This window comes from Phoxinus phoxinus, assembly GCF_949152265.1.
Source record: "Phoxinus phoxinus genome assembly, chromosome: 1".
In the NCBI taxonomy this organism is placed as follows: domain Eukaryota; kingdom Metazoa; phylum Chordata; class Actinopteri; order Cypriniformes; family Leuciscidae; genus Phoxinus; species Phoxinus phoxinus.
The window spans coordinates 16,001,277-16,015,798 of NC_136876.1; the positions used below are offsets into that span (position 1 = coordinate 16,001,277).

The 14,522-nt window shown below is 43.7% G+C and overlaps 2 protein-coding genes across 6 annotated transcripts; both read left to right on the forward strand.

Annotated features, from left to right (window-relative positions):
* The first annotated feature begins 962 nt into the window (after nt 1-962).
* On the forward strand, nt 963-5,867 carry LOC306993874 (uncharacterized protein). 5 transcript variants are annotated; one of them, XM_079604020.1, is made up of 7 exons: nt 963-1,209; nt 1,290-1,345; nt 1,443-2,928; nt 3,033-3,305; nt 3,510-3,645; nt 3,956-4,365; nt 4,470-5,859. In XM_079604020.1, the coding sequence occupies exons 1-7, from the start codon at nt 1,190-1,192 to the stop codon at nt 4,477-4,479; spliced, it is 2,391 nt and encodes a 796-aa protein (XP_079460146.1). In that variant the 5' UTR covers nt 963-1,189; the 3' UTR covers nt 4,480-5,859. The 5 variants fall into 5 exon arrangements, 4 of the variants coding, with proteins under 4 accessions (XP_079460146.1, XP_079460143.1, XP_079460145.1 ...); XM_079604017.1 differs by lacking the exon at nt 3,956-4,365 and having other exon boundaries at nt 1,064-1,209; nt 4,466-5,867; XR_013796554.1 differs by having other exon boundaries at nt 1,064-1,209; nt 1,443-3,645.
* Nucleotides 5,868-9,652: 3,785 nt separating this feature from the next.
* On the forward strand, nt 9,653-14,478 carry LOC307003283 (uncharacterized protein). The gene is made up of 3 exons (XM_079621537.1): nt 9,653-9,805; nt 9,886-9,941; nt 10,039-14,478. The coding sequence occupies exons 1-3, from the start codon at nt 9,786-9,788 to the stop codon at nt 13,650-13,652; spliced, it is 3,690 nt and encodes a 1,229-aa protein (XP_079477663.1). The 5' UTR covers nt 9,653-9,785; the 3' UTR covers nt 13,653-14,478.
* The last annotated feature ends 44 nt before the right edge of the window (nt 14,479-14,522 follow it).

Here is a 14,522-nt window from a genome sequence, read left to right on the forward strand (position 1 = left end):
TTATCTTAGCCTGCAAAATATTAGAACAACTGACAAAGCTACTAGTATGCGTCACTAAACAGCCTGCTTCTTTATTTTCAAAAGTGTCACGATCAATGATGCTTATTGTATTCTATGAATCTGTCATCATTATAAAGAATATAAGGAAGCCACAAGTTCATGGAATGCATTAAAAGGGAATAAGCACAGTGGCCCTATCAAATCAAAGTAAGAAATCCAAAATCTGAGCATTCATGTTAGTTAATTTATGTTTGGTATAACAATGTGGCATTTATAGTTTTTTGTATTTATTATAATTTATTTTGGTGCCATATACTGGGGTAAAGTGCGTGATTTCAAGTGAATTCATAATGAAGTGATTGTCATCCTAATTCATGAACACTATTGGAAATATGTACAGTCCTATGTGACCACTTGCTTCATTAAATAAACCTTGACCTGGTGTAAATTAATGATCATGATGAAAGTGATCAAATGCAATAGTGCAGCAATGCACGTCTTGATGGACTGATGTTAATTTTGGCATTGATGTAATATGCACAACAGGGTACTAGAGACTTTACAAAGCACGGTGGCTCTCAATTGTGCATACACATTACATAAGACATATTGTAAAATCTTGTAGTTTTGCTTAACCATATTCATGTAACTTGCTAAGTTGGAAAAAGGTCCAGGATTGTTTTCAGATGCAATTTAGCATTACATTCCACCCAATTTGGCATAAACTGAGCTTTGTTCTTACTTCTGCATGTGCTCCTAAAACTTATCTGCCCCATATATCAGTAATTGTCTCTCTGCAAAGTCTGTAATACATTATGCCAATTACACAAAACTATAAAAGTCATCCTGATGTGATCAGTCACATTTTGTGTAAGGTGTATGAGAATACCCTATGCAGACATTACACAGAGAAAGTATTGATTAATTATCTGCTTTAAAATGTTCAAACAGCACAGGGAGTCAGAGCCGTCATAAAACAATCATCAATTATCTTTTAACAGCCAGGTACTAGTTTCCCAGGTTAACGATGTTTCATGTAATTAGTTATTTGCCCTAATTGGACTGATGAAGGCCTATAAAATACACTTATCTCCAGCTACATGTATGTTTGTATTTGGAGTGTCTGTGTGGTGGTTTGAGAAAGTGACTGTTGGGGCTTTGGAGTACTCAGGGTTTTTTCTTGTTTGCCATGGATAAAGGGTGGACACAGTGAGTTTATTCAATCAATTGGTGTTTGTGAATGATTCTGCAAATAATTAACTCTCTGTATTTAATATATTTACTTGTAGGTTACCCTTGTTTGTAATCTTCCTGCTCTACTTGAGTAATGCTCATGGATTTAAAGGTAAGATTTGTGTTTTTGGTGGGCTTTTTTTCTCTGGGCAAAGGATTTCAAATTGTGAGGTTTCTTATACAATTCTTCTATTTTGTCTAATTCACAGGTCGAGCTCATTCAAATGCACACCACTGGTGGGGCCAACCTTCTGACAAAACTTTCTCACCTCGTGCAATCCAGTCTTCTGTGTCAGAGCTCCCTGTGACTGGGATTTTGCCTGAAGAAGTGGGCTCCTCTAGTTTATTCACTAACAGACCCCTGAAAAGGTTGAACTTACTCCAATTTGTTAAAGGTGGTGTTTCCAGCATGCATGAATCAACGTCCCATGCCCAAACCGCTCCAAGCAGCTCTATTTTAGCTTCCTTGCCTCTACCCTTAAATGAACAATATGCAGGCAGTTTGACATCGCTCCAGGGTTCCTCTGGATCAGCTGCTACAGATACTGCTAGTGTTTCTACACAAGGAGAAAGTGCTAGCTTCCCTGCCATACTTGACACTTCTGGCCTGTCCACCAGTGAGCAAAGCTCCCCTAGTTTGTACATGTCCAGCTCCCTGGAAACCTCTGGTGCTAAATCAGCCGAAGCTACTTTGCCTGCGTTCTCTCCGGAGAGTATCTCTTATAGCAGTTCATCTGCTCCAGGTGCCACGTACACTTCTCAAGGCAGCCCACTTCTGCCTTCAGAAAGCTCTGGTCAATTCATCTCCCCTCAGGGTGAAAGCAGTTACAGTAGCTTGTCTCAGTCTCAAGGTGCCTCGAGTCAATATACCCCAGACTCCTATAACGTGCTCAGTTCTTCATCTGTTTCTAGTCAGTCTACCAGTGATCAGAGTACCCCCAGTTTGTATAGTTCTAGCTTTCAGGGAAGTTCAGGCAGTTTGTTGGAAGCTTCTGGCTCTTTTCAAGGGGAAGTGGCAGGGCTTGGCTCTCTTGTTGACCTGTCACTCCAATCACAAGAGCACTCCAGTCAGCTTCTACCCTCACCCTTGGCGGTCTCTAGCCAGTCTACTAATGGTCAGAGCACTCCCAGCTTGTTTATGGTTGGCTCCGAGAGCAGTTCAGATTCACAGTCAACAGGTCCTGCTTCACCTCTAGAAACTCAGGGTAGTCTCTCTCAAAGCATTTCTAGCCAGTCCACAAGCGTTCAAAATTCACCTAGTGTGTCTACAAGCACCCAGAGCAGATCTGGTACTCAATTAACTTCCAGTACTTTTTCCCCTGTGCCGGGAGGTAGTAGTTCTACTTCTAGCTTGTATCAGAAGCCTCAGGGCACTCCGGGTCTGTATGCCCCTGCGTCCCGTACCAAATATGTGAGTTTTCCCATGTCATCACACCCAGCTGTTTATAGCCAGTCAAAAAGTAGCTCTGGTGCTTGGTTTGGGGGCTCTACTGGCTTTGCCTCCCAGGGAATGAGTAGCACTTATGGTGGTTCTGTCCAGCCTCAAGCTACCACAAGTCAGTTTGCATCTGGGTCTCTGTCCTCCTATCCAAGTGTATCACTATTCTCACCCCAACATCCTGCCCCTGCCAGTCAGTCTGCTACAGTCGAGAGTTCACGGAAGCAGTTTACCTCTAGCTATGGCACCCAGCCAGGGTCCTCTATGCCATTTACCCTGCAGGGAAGTACCTCTTATGGTGGACCACTCCATCCTCAAGATACCACAAGTCAGTTTGCATCTAGCTATGGCACCCAGTCAGGGTCCTCCAAGCCACTCACCCTGCAGGGAAGTACCTCTTTTGGTGGATCACTCCAGCCTCAAGATACAACAAGTCGGTTTGCCTCTGGGTCTTCATCCTTCTACCCAAGTGTATCACTATCTTCACCCCAAGGTACCTCCAGTCAGTCTGCTACAGTCCAGAGTTCACGGAAGCAGTTTACTTTCACAGGCAACTCTGGGACTCAGGAAGGGTCCTCTACTCCCTTCAAATTGCAGGGAAGCACCACTTATGGCGGATCACTTCAGCTTCAAGGTACCACAAGTCAGTTTGCCTCTGGGTCTCCATCCTCCTATCCAAGTGTGTCGCTATCCTCACCCCAAGGTGCCCCCAGTCAGTCTGCTACAGTCGAGACTTCACGGAAGCAGTTTACCTCTAGCTATGGCACCCAGTCAGAGTCCTCGAAGCCATTCACCCTGCAGGGAAGTACCTCTTATGGTGAATCACTCCAGCCTCAAGGTACCACAAGTCAGTTTGCCTCTGGGTCTCTGTCCTCCTATCCAAGTGTATCACTATCCTCACCCCAACATCCTGCCAGTCAGTCTGCTACAGTCGACAGTTCACGGAAGCAGTTTACCTCTCGCTATGGCACCCAGTCAGGGTCCTCTAAGCCATTCACCCTGCAGGGAAGTGCCTTTTATGGTGGATCACTCCAGCCTCAAGGTACCACAAGTCAGTTTGCCTCTGGGTCTCCGTTCTCCTATCCAAGTGTATCACTATCCTCACCCCAACATCCTGCCAGTCAGTCTGCTACAGTCGACAGTTCACGGAAGCAGTTTACCTCTCGCTATGGCACCCAGTCAGGGTCCTCTAAGCCATTCACCCTGCAGGGAAGTACCACTTATGGTGGATCACTCCAGCCTCAAGATACCACAAGTCAGTTTGCCTCTAGTGATGGCACCCAGTCAGGGTCCTCTAAGCCATTCACCCTGCAAGGAAGTACCTCTTATGGTGGATCACTCCAGCCTCAAGATACCACAAGTCAGTTTGCCTCTGGGTCTTCATCCTTCTACCCAAGTGTATCACTATATTCACCCCAAGGTACCTCCAGTCAGTCTGCTACAGTCCAGAATTCACAGCAGTTTGCCTCTAGCTATGGCACCCAGTTAGGGTCCTCTAAGCCTTTCACCCTGCGGGGAAGTGCCTTTTATGGTGGATCACTCCAGCCTCAAGGTACCACAAGTCAGTTTGCCTCTGGGTCTCCGTTCTCCTATCCAAGTGTATCACTATCCTCACCCCAACATCCTGCCAGTCAGTCTGCTACAGTCGACAGTTCACGGAAGCAGTTTACCTCTCGCTATGGCACCCAGTCAGGGTCCTCTAAGCCATTCACCCTGCAGGGAAGTACCACTTATGGTGGATCACTCCAGCCTCAAGATACCACAAGTCAGTTTGCCTCTAGTGATGGCACCCAGTCAGGGTCCTCTAAGCCATTCACCCTGCAAGGAAGTACCTCTTATGGTGGATCACTCCAGCCTCAAGATACCACAAGTCAGTTTGCCTCTGGGTCTTCATCCTTCTACCCAAGTGTATCACTATATTCACCCCAAGGTACCTCCAGTCAGTCTGCTACAGTCCAGAATTCACAGCAGTTTGCCTCTAGCTATGGCACCCAGTTAGGGTCCTCTAAGCCTTTCACCCTGCGGGGAAGTGCCTTTTATGGTGGATCACTCCAGCCTCAAGGTACCACAAGTCAGTTTGCCTCTGGGTCTCCGTCCTCCTATCCAAGTGTATCACTATCCTCACCCCAACATCCTGCCAGTCAGTCTGCTACAGTCGAGAGTTCACGGAAGCAGTTTACCTTCACAGGCAACCCTGGGACTCAGGAAGGGTCCTCTACTCCCTTCAAATTGCAGGGAAGCACCACTTATGGTGGATCTCTCCAGCCTCAAGATACCACAAGTCAGTTTGCCTCTAGCGATGGCACCCAGTCAGGGTCGTCTAAGCCATTCACCCTGCAGGGAAGTACCTCTAATGGTGGATCACTCCAGCCTCAAGATACCACAAGTCGGTTTGCCTCTGGGTCTCCATCGTCCTATAATTGTCACTGTGTATCGTTGTCCTCGCCCCAAGGTGTTGCCGACCAGTCCAGCCAAGCATTTCAAAGCTATGCTGTGTCCCAAAGCCTGAAGTCTCAAAGATGGCAGCCTTCACAAGGTATTCAGACCTCAGCTGCATCACAGGGTAGCTCTCGGTCTCAAAGCTCTCCAATGCGGAGTTTGTTTCCTTCCCTGTCATCAGCAGGAGCCTCATCTTCAGGAGATCCTGGACCATTTGTTTCTGCCCAGGGTGGTAGCAGCAGATATGGTGGCTTTTCTCCTTCTCAAAGCCCCTCTAGCAAGTACACCTCTGGGTCTCATGCATATGCCAAGCTTGGTTCTTCTCCCCTAGCTGTTTCTAGCCAGTCTACCATTGATAAACGGACAAATGGCCTGTATAGCTCAGACTCTCTGCGAACCCAGGGTCTCATTGGTGTAGTTGAAAGACCCTCTAGACTCTCATCTCAAGCTCCTTCTGACTCTACAAGCAGTAACCAAATATCTGAGCATTTTGTGACCATGCAACGCCCCACAGGTTCAAACCTAACTCCATCTCTAGGCTTGAGTGCCCAAGCATCATCTGTTGGCATGTTCTCTGTTATCCCGCAGACTGCTCAGGCTCTACGTAAATCTGGGTCCGATGTCCGGCTATACAATCAACCATTCCTCCATCCACTATACTCCGTAAAGGGCTAAGGGACTCTATAAAACAGCCACATTATGCTAAGTGATGTCTTCCAGAATCTAAATTCTAATAAATGTTTGTAACCAAGCAGTTTTTTTTGTGCGGTTTTGTTCAAGCTACATTCAAAGGATAGAACTCAATGCTAGTTGAGTTTGCCAAACTTGGAAAAGGGGTGCCATCTAGGCTTTTGTGTACCAAATTGGTTGAGTCTATTCCTGTGTCTTAATCCCATTTTGTTGGCATTGACGGTTTAACTAAAATTAGTTTAAGATTTAAAAGCAGTTGAGGCTTTGACCAGTTTTCGATCTCATCTCCTTGGTGTTCAAATATTGGTGATCGGGTACCTGCGTCAAAATCCTGATTGGTGCAATGCTATTTTCTAGTCAAAGCTTTAACATTTGAAGTGAATATTTAAAAGTAAAACAAACATTACAAAAGTTAATGTTTTTGCACTGATGCCAAATCTATTAATATTCATTGTTTTGTCCATTGATTCAAATAAAGAATTGAATACATGGTTGATCAAAATTAATTTATTGGGCAAGTGAAAAACAATTGCAAAAAGGATCTACTGGCCAGAGATTCAAATCACGAACCTAGGCTCTTTTTGTTAATCTACCAGTTAAACATTCGTGTAAAAGCATTAGAATGGAAACTACACTTAAGTTTGACTCTTTTCGTTTTCGGTCAAAATGCCTTTTGAATGGGTCACTACAATGAGAGCATCAAAATAGCTATTTTTAGAATACTAAGGAGGCTCGAAACAACATGAAACTGTGCTTGAAGTATCACCAGGGGCTCTACACATGAACTCGAGCATTGACAACATTGTGTACACAAAGTTTGCTAAAAAGAAATGTTTTGTACGACTCACTTTCAGTTAGTGTTTCCGTCCACCCGCATTTTGTCAGTCAAAAGTAGTCGATCTCCAAATGCAACGCAATGAACTAACTCCATATGAGGAAATGCCATGAACTTGTAATTCAAATAAAAAGCATGATAACTTCACTCATGGCAATATGTCACGGAAACAAGGTTTAGGCGCTTTCAATCTTTACTCCCCTCATGTTACGTTGCATTACCCTTTAAAAACTGAAGATAAAAATGGCTTCTAGACTAAAAGATTTGTTATTCTGCCCTCTTTGTCTGGTCCATAATAAATTTGGGCTTATTTTAGGTTAATTTTCTCATTCCACTGTTCTATTTCTTTTGTCCACTGCTTAAAACCGTTATGAATAATAGCTTGTAAGTGACATTTAGCATGCTACCCCAGCGTAGCGCTGTGGCCATTTAAACCAAGAACTATATATATAAAGAACCCATATCTCATTGGGCTGTCTTCCCCTTTTGAGACCATTTCTGAGACATTTTAGTTGGCAAAAGTGTGGATAAAAATGGCTTTGTACGTAAGAAATTCAGTTTGAGACACTGATGAAGTGGAATAGAAATGGACAACATAATCTCACAAGTATTCGTATGTATTTTACCACACGTAGGCCTACATTTACTTACGTTTTCCATAGACACTGAAACCTACAATATTGATGTATTGACAGCACTATAACATCAACTATTTACGTATGAACAACGTGAATACTGTTGTTATGGCAACGCATCAAACTTTTATATTTATTTTGGGTGTTTTTGAGACTCTTAGCATGCTTCAAATTGCATGAAACTCGACACACACATCAGAGTTGTCTGCCAGTAGACACGGGCAAAGTCTTAAAAATGGGCGTGTAGGAGCGTCTCAGTAGCATCACCTTTTACCTGGTGGTTATAGTTTTACCTACAGTCAACAAACTTGGTGGTACATACTGTATATTATTCTCATTGAGCCGGAAGACTTTTTAATGTACAGTCATTAGCTCCGACCAACAGGAATTCAGATATTTTAGTTTGAATGTGGATTTTTGGAATCAAGCTCTGAATTGATGAAACTGAGTTGATGAAATAAAATAATGACAAAAAGAGAAACAGGAAGAGTCTCATATTTTCTAAATATTAAATTACACACCATTTATTTCTCTATAAAATAATACAAATAAGAAGTAAAAAAAACACATTTTATTCTTTTTCATATAATGCATTTGTGCTATATGGTTGAAATAAATCAAATAAAATGTAATACATAGTATAACCACAAGTTTGCAGCATAGACCTATATTTAAACAGGGTTGAAAAAAGCCTTGTTGCTGATGCTGAGAAGTTTTCAGACATAATTATCAAAAATGTTGAATTTTCTTCTCCTTTGATCTCACTGAATGGCATGAATATGATTTCATGAATGGCAATGGGCTGTACAGTATATAATTTCAGAATGAGCTTAACATGTTTTGTACCACAGGTGCATATGAGAATCGAACTGGGTTTGAAACATTGGACATTGGCTGGCAGCTCTTGAAAATCTTCCCCAAAGAGATGCTGAACAGGATTCCTCAGAGTTTTATCCCAGAGACTCCAAACATTAGTCTTACTTCCTTCATTGTTCATTCACTTTGTCTTTCAATCAGCTGTGAATCTGTCTGATTTGAATCAAATCATCAAACCTTGACCTGGTGTAAATACACTTTGGTACTTATAGATTGTTACTCGATCTCTCTGCTCAAATCTAGTACACCAAGTCTGCACTGATGGATTACAAAGTTGTTTTCATTGCTGTTCTTGGTATTTATTTATGTATTTAAGTGTTGCTAAAAAGTAAAGCAAACATTTTATAGTTGGTGCTCTGCAGTGTGGAGGCTCTTTTTTGTGTTGCTCAGGGTGTCAAACAGTGTTCTGACCAAGTGCAAGTGGTATATGATGTAAAGGCAAACTTTTATCTTAGCCTGCAAAATATTAGAACAACTGACAAAGCTACTAGTATGCGTCACTAAACAGCCTGCTTCTTTATTTTCAAAAGTGTCACGATCAATGATGCTTATTGTATTCTATGAATCTGTCATCATTATAAAGAATATAAGGAAGCCACAAGTTCATGGAATGCATTAAAAGGGAATAGATAAGCACAGTGGCCCTATCAAATCAAAGTAAGAAATCCAAAATCTGAGCATTCATGTTAGTTAATTTATGTTTGGTATAACAATGTGGCATTTATAGTTTTTTGTATTTATTATAATTTATTTTGGTGCCATATACTGGGGTAAAGTGCGTGATTTCAAGTGAATTCATAATGAAGTGATTGTCATCCTAATTCATGAACACTATTGGAAATATGTACAGTCCTATGTGACCACTTGCTTCATTAAATAAACCTTGACCTGGTGTAAATTAATGATCATGATGAAAGTGATCAAATGCAATAGTGCAGCAATGCACGTCTTGATGGACTGATGTTAATTTTGGCATTGATGTAATATGCACAACAGGGTACTAGAGACTTTACAAAGCACGGTGGCTCTCAATTGTGCATACACATTACATAAGACATATTGTAAAATCTTGTAGTTTTGCTTAACCATATTCATGTAACTTGCTAAGTTGGAAAAAGGTCCAGGATTGTTTTCAGATGCAATTTAGCATTACATTCCACCCAATTTGGCATAAACTGAGCTTTGTTCTTACTTCTGCATGTGCTCCTAAAACTTATCTGCCCCATATATCAGTAATTGTCTCTCTGCAAAGTCTGTAATACATTATGCCAATTACACAAAACTATAAAAGTCATCCTGATGTGATCAGTCACATTTTGTGTAAGGTGTATGAGAATACCCTATGCAGACATTACACAGAGAAAGTATTGATTAATTATCTGCTTTAAAATGTTCAAACAGCACAGGGAGTCAGAGCCGTCATAAAACAATCATCAATTATCTTTTAACAGCCAGGTACTAGTTTCCCAGGTGAACGATGTTTCATGTAATTAGTTATTTGCCCTAATTGGACTGATGACGGCCTATAAAATACACTTATCTCCAGCTACATGTATGTTTGTATTTGGAGTGTCTGTGTGGTGGTTTGAGAAAGTGACTGTTGGGGCTTTGGAGTACTCAGGGTTTTTTCTTGTTTGCCATGGATAAAGGGTGGACACAGTGAGTTTATTCAATCAATTGGTGTTTGTGAATGATTCTGCAAATAATTAACTCTCTGTATTTAATATATTTACTTGTAGGTTACCCTTGTTTGTAATCTTCCTGCTCTACTTGAGTAATGCTCATGGATTTAAAGGTAAGATTTGTGTTTTTGGTGGGCTTTTTTTCTCTGGGCAAAGGATTTCAAATTGTGAGGTTTCTTATACAATTCTTCTATTTTGTCTAATTCACAGGTCGAGCTCATTCAAATGCACACCACTGGTGGGGCCAACCTTCTGACAAAACTTTCTCACCTCGTGCAATCCAGTCTTCTGTGTCAGAGCTCCCTGTGACTGGGATTTTGCCTGAAGAAGTGGGCTCCTCTAGTTTATTCACTAACAGACCCCTGAAAAGGTTGAACTTACTCAAATTTGTTAAAGGTGGTGTTTCCAGCATGCATGAATCAACGTCCCATGCCCAAACCGCTCCAAGCAGCTCTATTTTAGCTTCCTTGCCTCTACCCTTAAATGAACAATATGCAGGCAGTTTGACATCGCTCCAGGGTTCCTCTGGATCAGCTGCTACAGATACTGCTAGTGTTTCTACACAAGGAGAAAGTGCTAGCTTCCCTGCCATACTTGACACTTCTGGCCTGTCCACCAGTGAGCAAAGCTCCCCTAGTTTGTACATGTCCAGCTCCCTGGAAACCTCTGGTGCTAAATCAGCCGAAGCTACTTTGCCTGCGTTCTCTCCGGAGAGTATCTCTTATAGCAGTTCATCTGCTCCAGGTGCCACGTACACTTCTCAAGGCAGCCCACTTCTGCCTTCAGAAAGCTCTGGTCAATTCATCTCCCCTCAGGGTGAAAGCAGTTACAGTAGCTTGTCTCAGTCTCAAGGTGCCTCGAGTCAATATACCCCAGACTCCTATAACGTGCTCAGTTCTTCATCTGTTTCTAGTCAGTCTACCAGTGATCAGAGTACCCCCAGTTTGTATAGTTCTAGCTTTCAGGGAAGTTCAGGCAGTTTGTTGGAAGCTTCTGGCTCTTTTCAAGGGGAAGTGGCAGGGCTTGGCTCTCTTGTTGACCTGTCACTCCAATCACAAGAGCACTCCAGTCAGCTTCTACCCTCACCCTTGGCGGTCTCTAGCCAGTCTACTAATGGTCAGAGCACTCCCAGCTTGTTTATGGTTGGCTCCGAGAGCAGTTCAGATTCACAGTCAACAGGTCCTGCTTCACCTCTAGAAACTCAGGGTAGTCTCTCTCAAAGCATTTCTAGCCAGTCCACAAGTGTTCAAAATTCACCTAGTGTGTCTACAAGCACCCAGAGCAGATCTGGTACTCAATTAACTTCCAGTACTTTTTCCCCTGTGCCGGGAGGTAGTAGTTCTACTTCTAGCTTGTATCAGAAGCCTCAGGGCACTCCGGGTCTGTATGCCCCTGCGTCCCGTACCAAATATGTGAGTTTTCCCATGTCATCACACCCAGCTGTTTATAGCCAGTCAAAAAGTAGCTCTGGTGCTTGGTTTGGGGGCTCTACTGGCTTTGCCTCCCAGGGAATGAGTAGCACTTATGGTGGTTCTGTCCAGCCTCAAGCTACCACAAGTCAGTTTGCATCTGGGTCTCTGTCCTCCTATCCAAGTGTATCACTATTCTCACCCCAACATCCTGCCCCTGCCAGTCAGTCTGCTACAGTCGAGAGTTCACGGAAGCAGTTTACCTCTAGCTATGGCACCCAGCCAGGGTCCTCTATGCCATTTACCCTGCAGGGAAGTACCTCTTATGGTGGACCACTCCATCCTCAAGATACCACAAGTCAGTTTGCATCTAGCTATGGCACCCAGTCAGGGTCCTCCAAGCCACTCACCCTGCAGGGAAGTACCTCTTTTGGTGGATCACTCCAGCCTCAAGATACAACAAGTCGGTTTGCCTCTGGGTCTTCATCCTTCTACCCAAGTGTATCACTATCTTCACCCCAAGGTACCTCCAGTCAGTCTGCTACAGTCCAGAGTTCACGGAAGCAGTTTACTTTCACAGGCAACTCTGGGACTCAGGAAGGGTCCTCTACTCCCTTCAAATTGCAGGGAAGCACCACTTATGGCGGATCACTTCAGCTTCAAGGTACCACAAGTCAGTTTGCCTCTGGGTCTCCATCCTCCTATCCAAGTGTGTCGCTATCCTCACCCCAAGGTGCCCCCAGTCAGTCTGCTACAGTCGAGACTTCACGGAAGCAGTTTACCTCTAGCTATGGCACCCAGTCAGAGTCCTCGAAGCCATTCACCCTGCAGGGAAGTACCTCTTATGGTGAATCACTCCAGCCTCAAGGTACCACAAGTCAGTTTGCCTCTGGGTCTCTGTCCTCCTATCCAAGTGTATCACTATCCTCACCCCAACATCCTGCCAGTCAGTCTGCTACAGTCGACAGTTCACGGAAGCAGTTTACCTCTCGCTATGGCACCCAGTCAGGGTCCTCTAAGCCATTCACCCTGCAGGGAAGTACCACTTATGGTGGATCACTCCAGCCTCAAGATACCACAAGTCAGTTTGCCTCTAGTGATGGCACCCAGTCAGGGTCCTCTAAGCCATTCACCCTGCAAGGAAGTACCTCTTATGGTGGATCACTCCAGCCTCAAGATACCACAAGTCGGTTTGCCTCTGGGTCTTCATCCTTCTACCCAAGTGTATCACTATATTCACCCCAAGGTACCTCCAATCAGTCTGCTACAGTCCAGAATTCACAGCAGTTTGCCTCTAGCTATGGCACCCAGTCAGGGTCCTCTAAGCCATTCACCCTGCAAGGAAGTGCCTTTTATGGTGGATCACTCCAGCCTCAAGGTACCACAAGTCAGTTTGCCTCTGGGTCTTCATCCTTCTACCCAAGTGTATCACTATATTCACCCCAAGGTACCTCCAGTCAGTCTGCTACAGTCCAGAATTCACAGAAGCAGTTTACCACTAGCTATGGCACCCAGTCAGGGTCCTCTAAGCCATTCACCCTGCAGGGAAGTACCTCTTATGGAGGATCACTCCAGCCTCAAGATACCACAAGTCAGTTTGCATCTGGGTCTTCATCCTCCTATCCAAGTTTATCGCTATCCTCACCACAAGGTGCCTCCAGTCAGTCTGCTACAGTCCAGAATTCACAGAAGCAGTTTACCTCTAGCTATGGCACCCAGTCAGGGTCCTCCAAGCCATTCACCCTGCAGGGAAGTACCTCTTATGGTCACCCCAGCCTCAAGGTACCACTAGTCAGTTTACCTCTGGGTCTTCATCATCCTATCCAAGTGTATCACTATTCTCACCTCAATATCCTGCCAGTCAGTCTGCTACAGTCCAGAGTTCACGGAAGCAGTTTACCTTCACAGGTGACTCTGGCACTCAGGAAGGATCCTCTACTCCCTTCAACTTACAGGGAAGTACCACTAAGCCATTCACCCTGCAGAGAAGTACCTCTTATGGAGGATCACTCCAGCCTCAAGGTACCACAAGTCAGTTTGCCTCTGGGTCTCCATCATCCTATAGTTGTCATTGTGTATCGTTGTCCTCGCCCCAAGGTGTTGCCGGCCAATCCAGCCAAGCATTTCAAAGCTATTCTGTGCCCCAAAGCCAGAAGTCTCAAAGATTGCAGCCTTCACAAGGCATTCAGACCTCAGCTGCATCACAGGGTAGCTCTCTGTCTCAAAGCTCGCCAATGCAGATATTGTTTCCTTTCCTGTCATCAGCAGGAGCCTCATCTTCAGGAGATCATGGACCGTTTGTTTCTGCACAGGGTGGTAGCAGCAGATATGGTGGCTTTTCTCCTTCTCAAAGCCCCTCTAGCAAGTACACCTCTGGGTCTCATGCATATGCCAAGCTTGGTTCCTCTCCCCTAGCTGTTTCTAGCCAGTCTACCAGTGCTAAGCGGTCAAATGGCCTGTATAGCTCAGACTCTCTGCGAACCCAGGGTCTCATTGGTGTAGTTGAAAGACCCTCTAGACTATCTCAAGCTCCTTCTGACTCAACAAGCAGTAACCAAATATCTGAGCATTTTGTGACCATGTAACGCCCCACAGGTTCAAACCTAACTCCATCTCTAGGCTTAAGTGCCCAAGCATCATCTGTTGGCATGTTCTGTTATCCCGCAGACTGCACAGGCTCTACGTAAATCTGGGTCCGATGTCCGGCTATACAATCAACCATTCCTCCATCCACTATACTCCGTAAAGGGCTAAGGGACTCTATAAAACAGCCACATTATGCAAAGTGATGTCTTCCAGAATCTAAATTCTAATAAATGTTTGCAGCAAAGTGGTTTTTCTTGTGCTGTTTTGTGTTTAAGCTACATTCAAAGGATATAACTACATGCTAGTTGAGTTTGCTTAATTTGGAAAAGGGGTGCCATCTAGGCTTTTGTGTGCCAAATTAGTTAAGATTCAGTTGCTGTCTTAATCCCATTTTGTTGGCATTGATGTTTAACTAAAATTTGTGTAAGATTTAAAAGCAGTTAAGGCTTTGTGCAGTTTTTGATCTCATCTCCTTTTTGAATCTCGTGGTTTATGCTAATTTATCCATTGTGCTATTCAACATTTCAATTTAGTGGTTGTATTTCACAATGTAAATTGTCTGATATGTCTAGTACATTGCAGTATATTAAAAGTGGCAAGGGAAAGAAAAATATCAGCAATTGGTATATGGCTGATCTTGGTGTTAAAATATTGGTAATCAGTATCCTGATAGGCTACGTGTAATATTTTCTAGTCAAA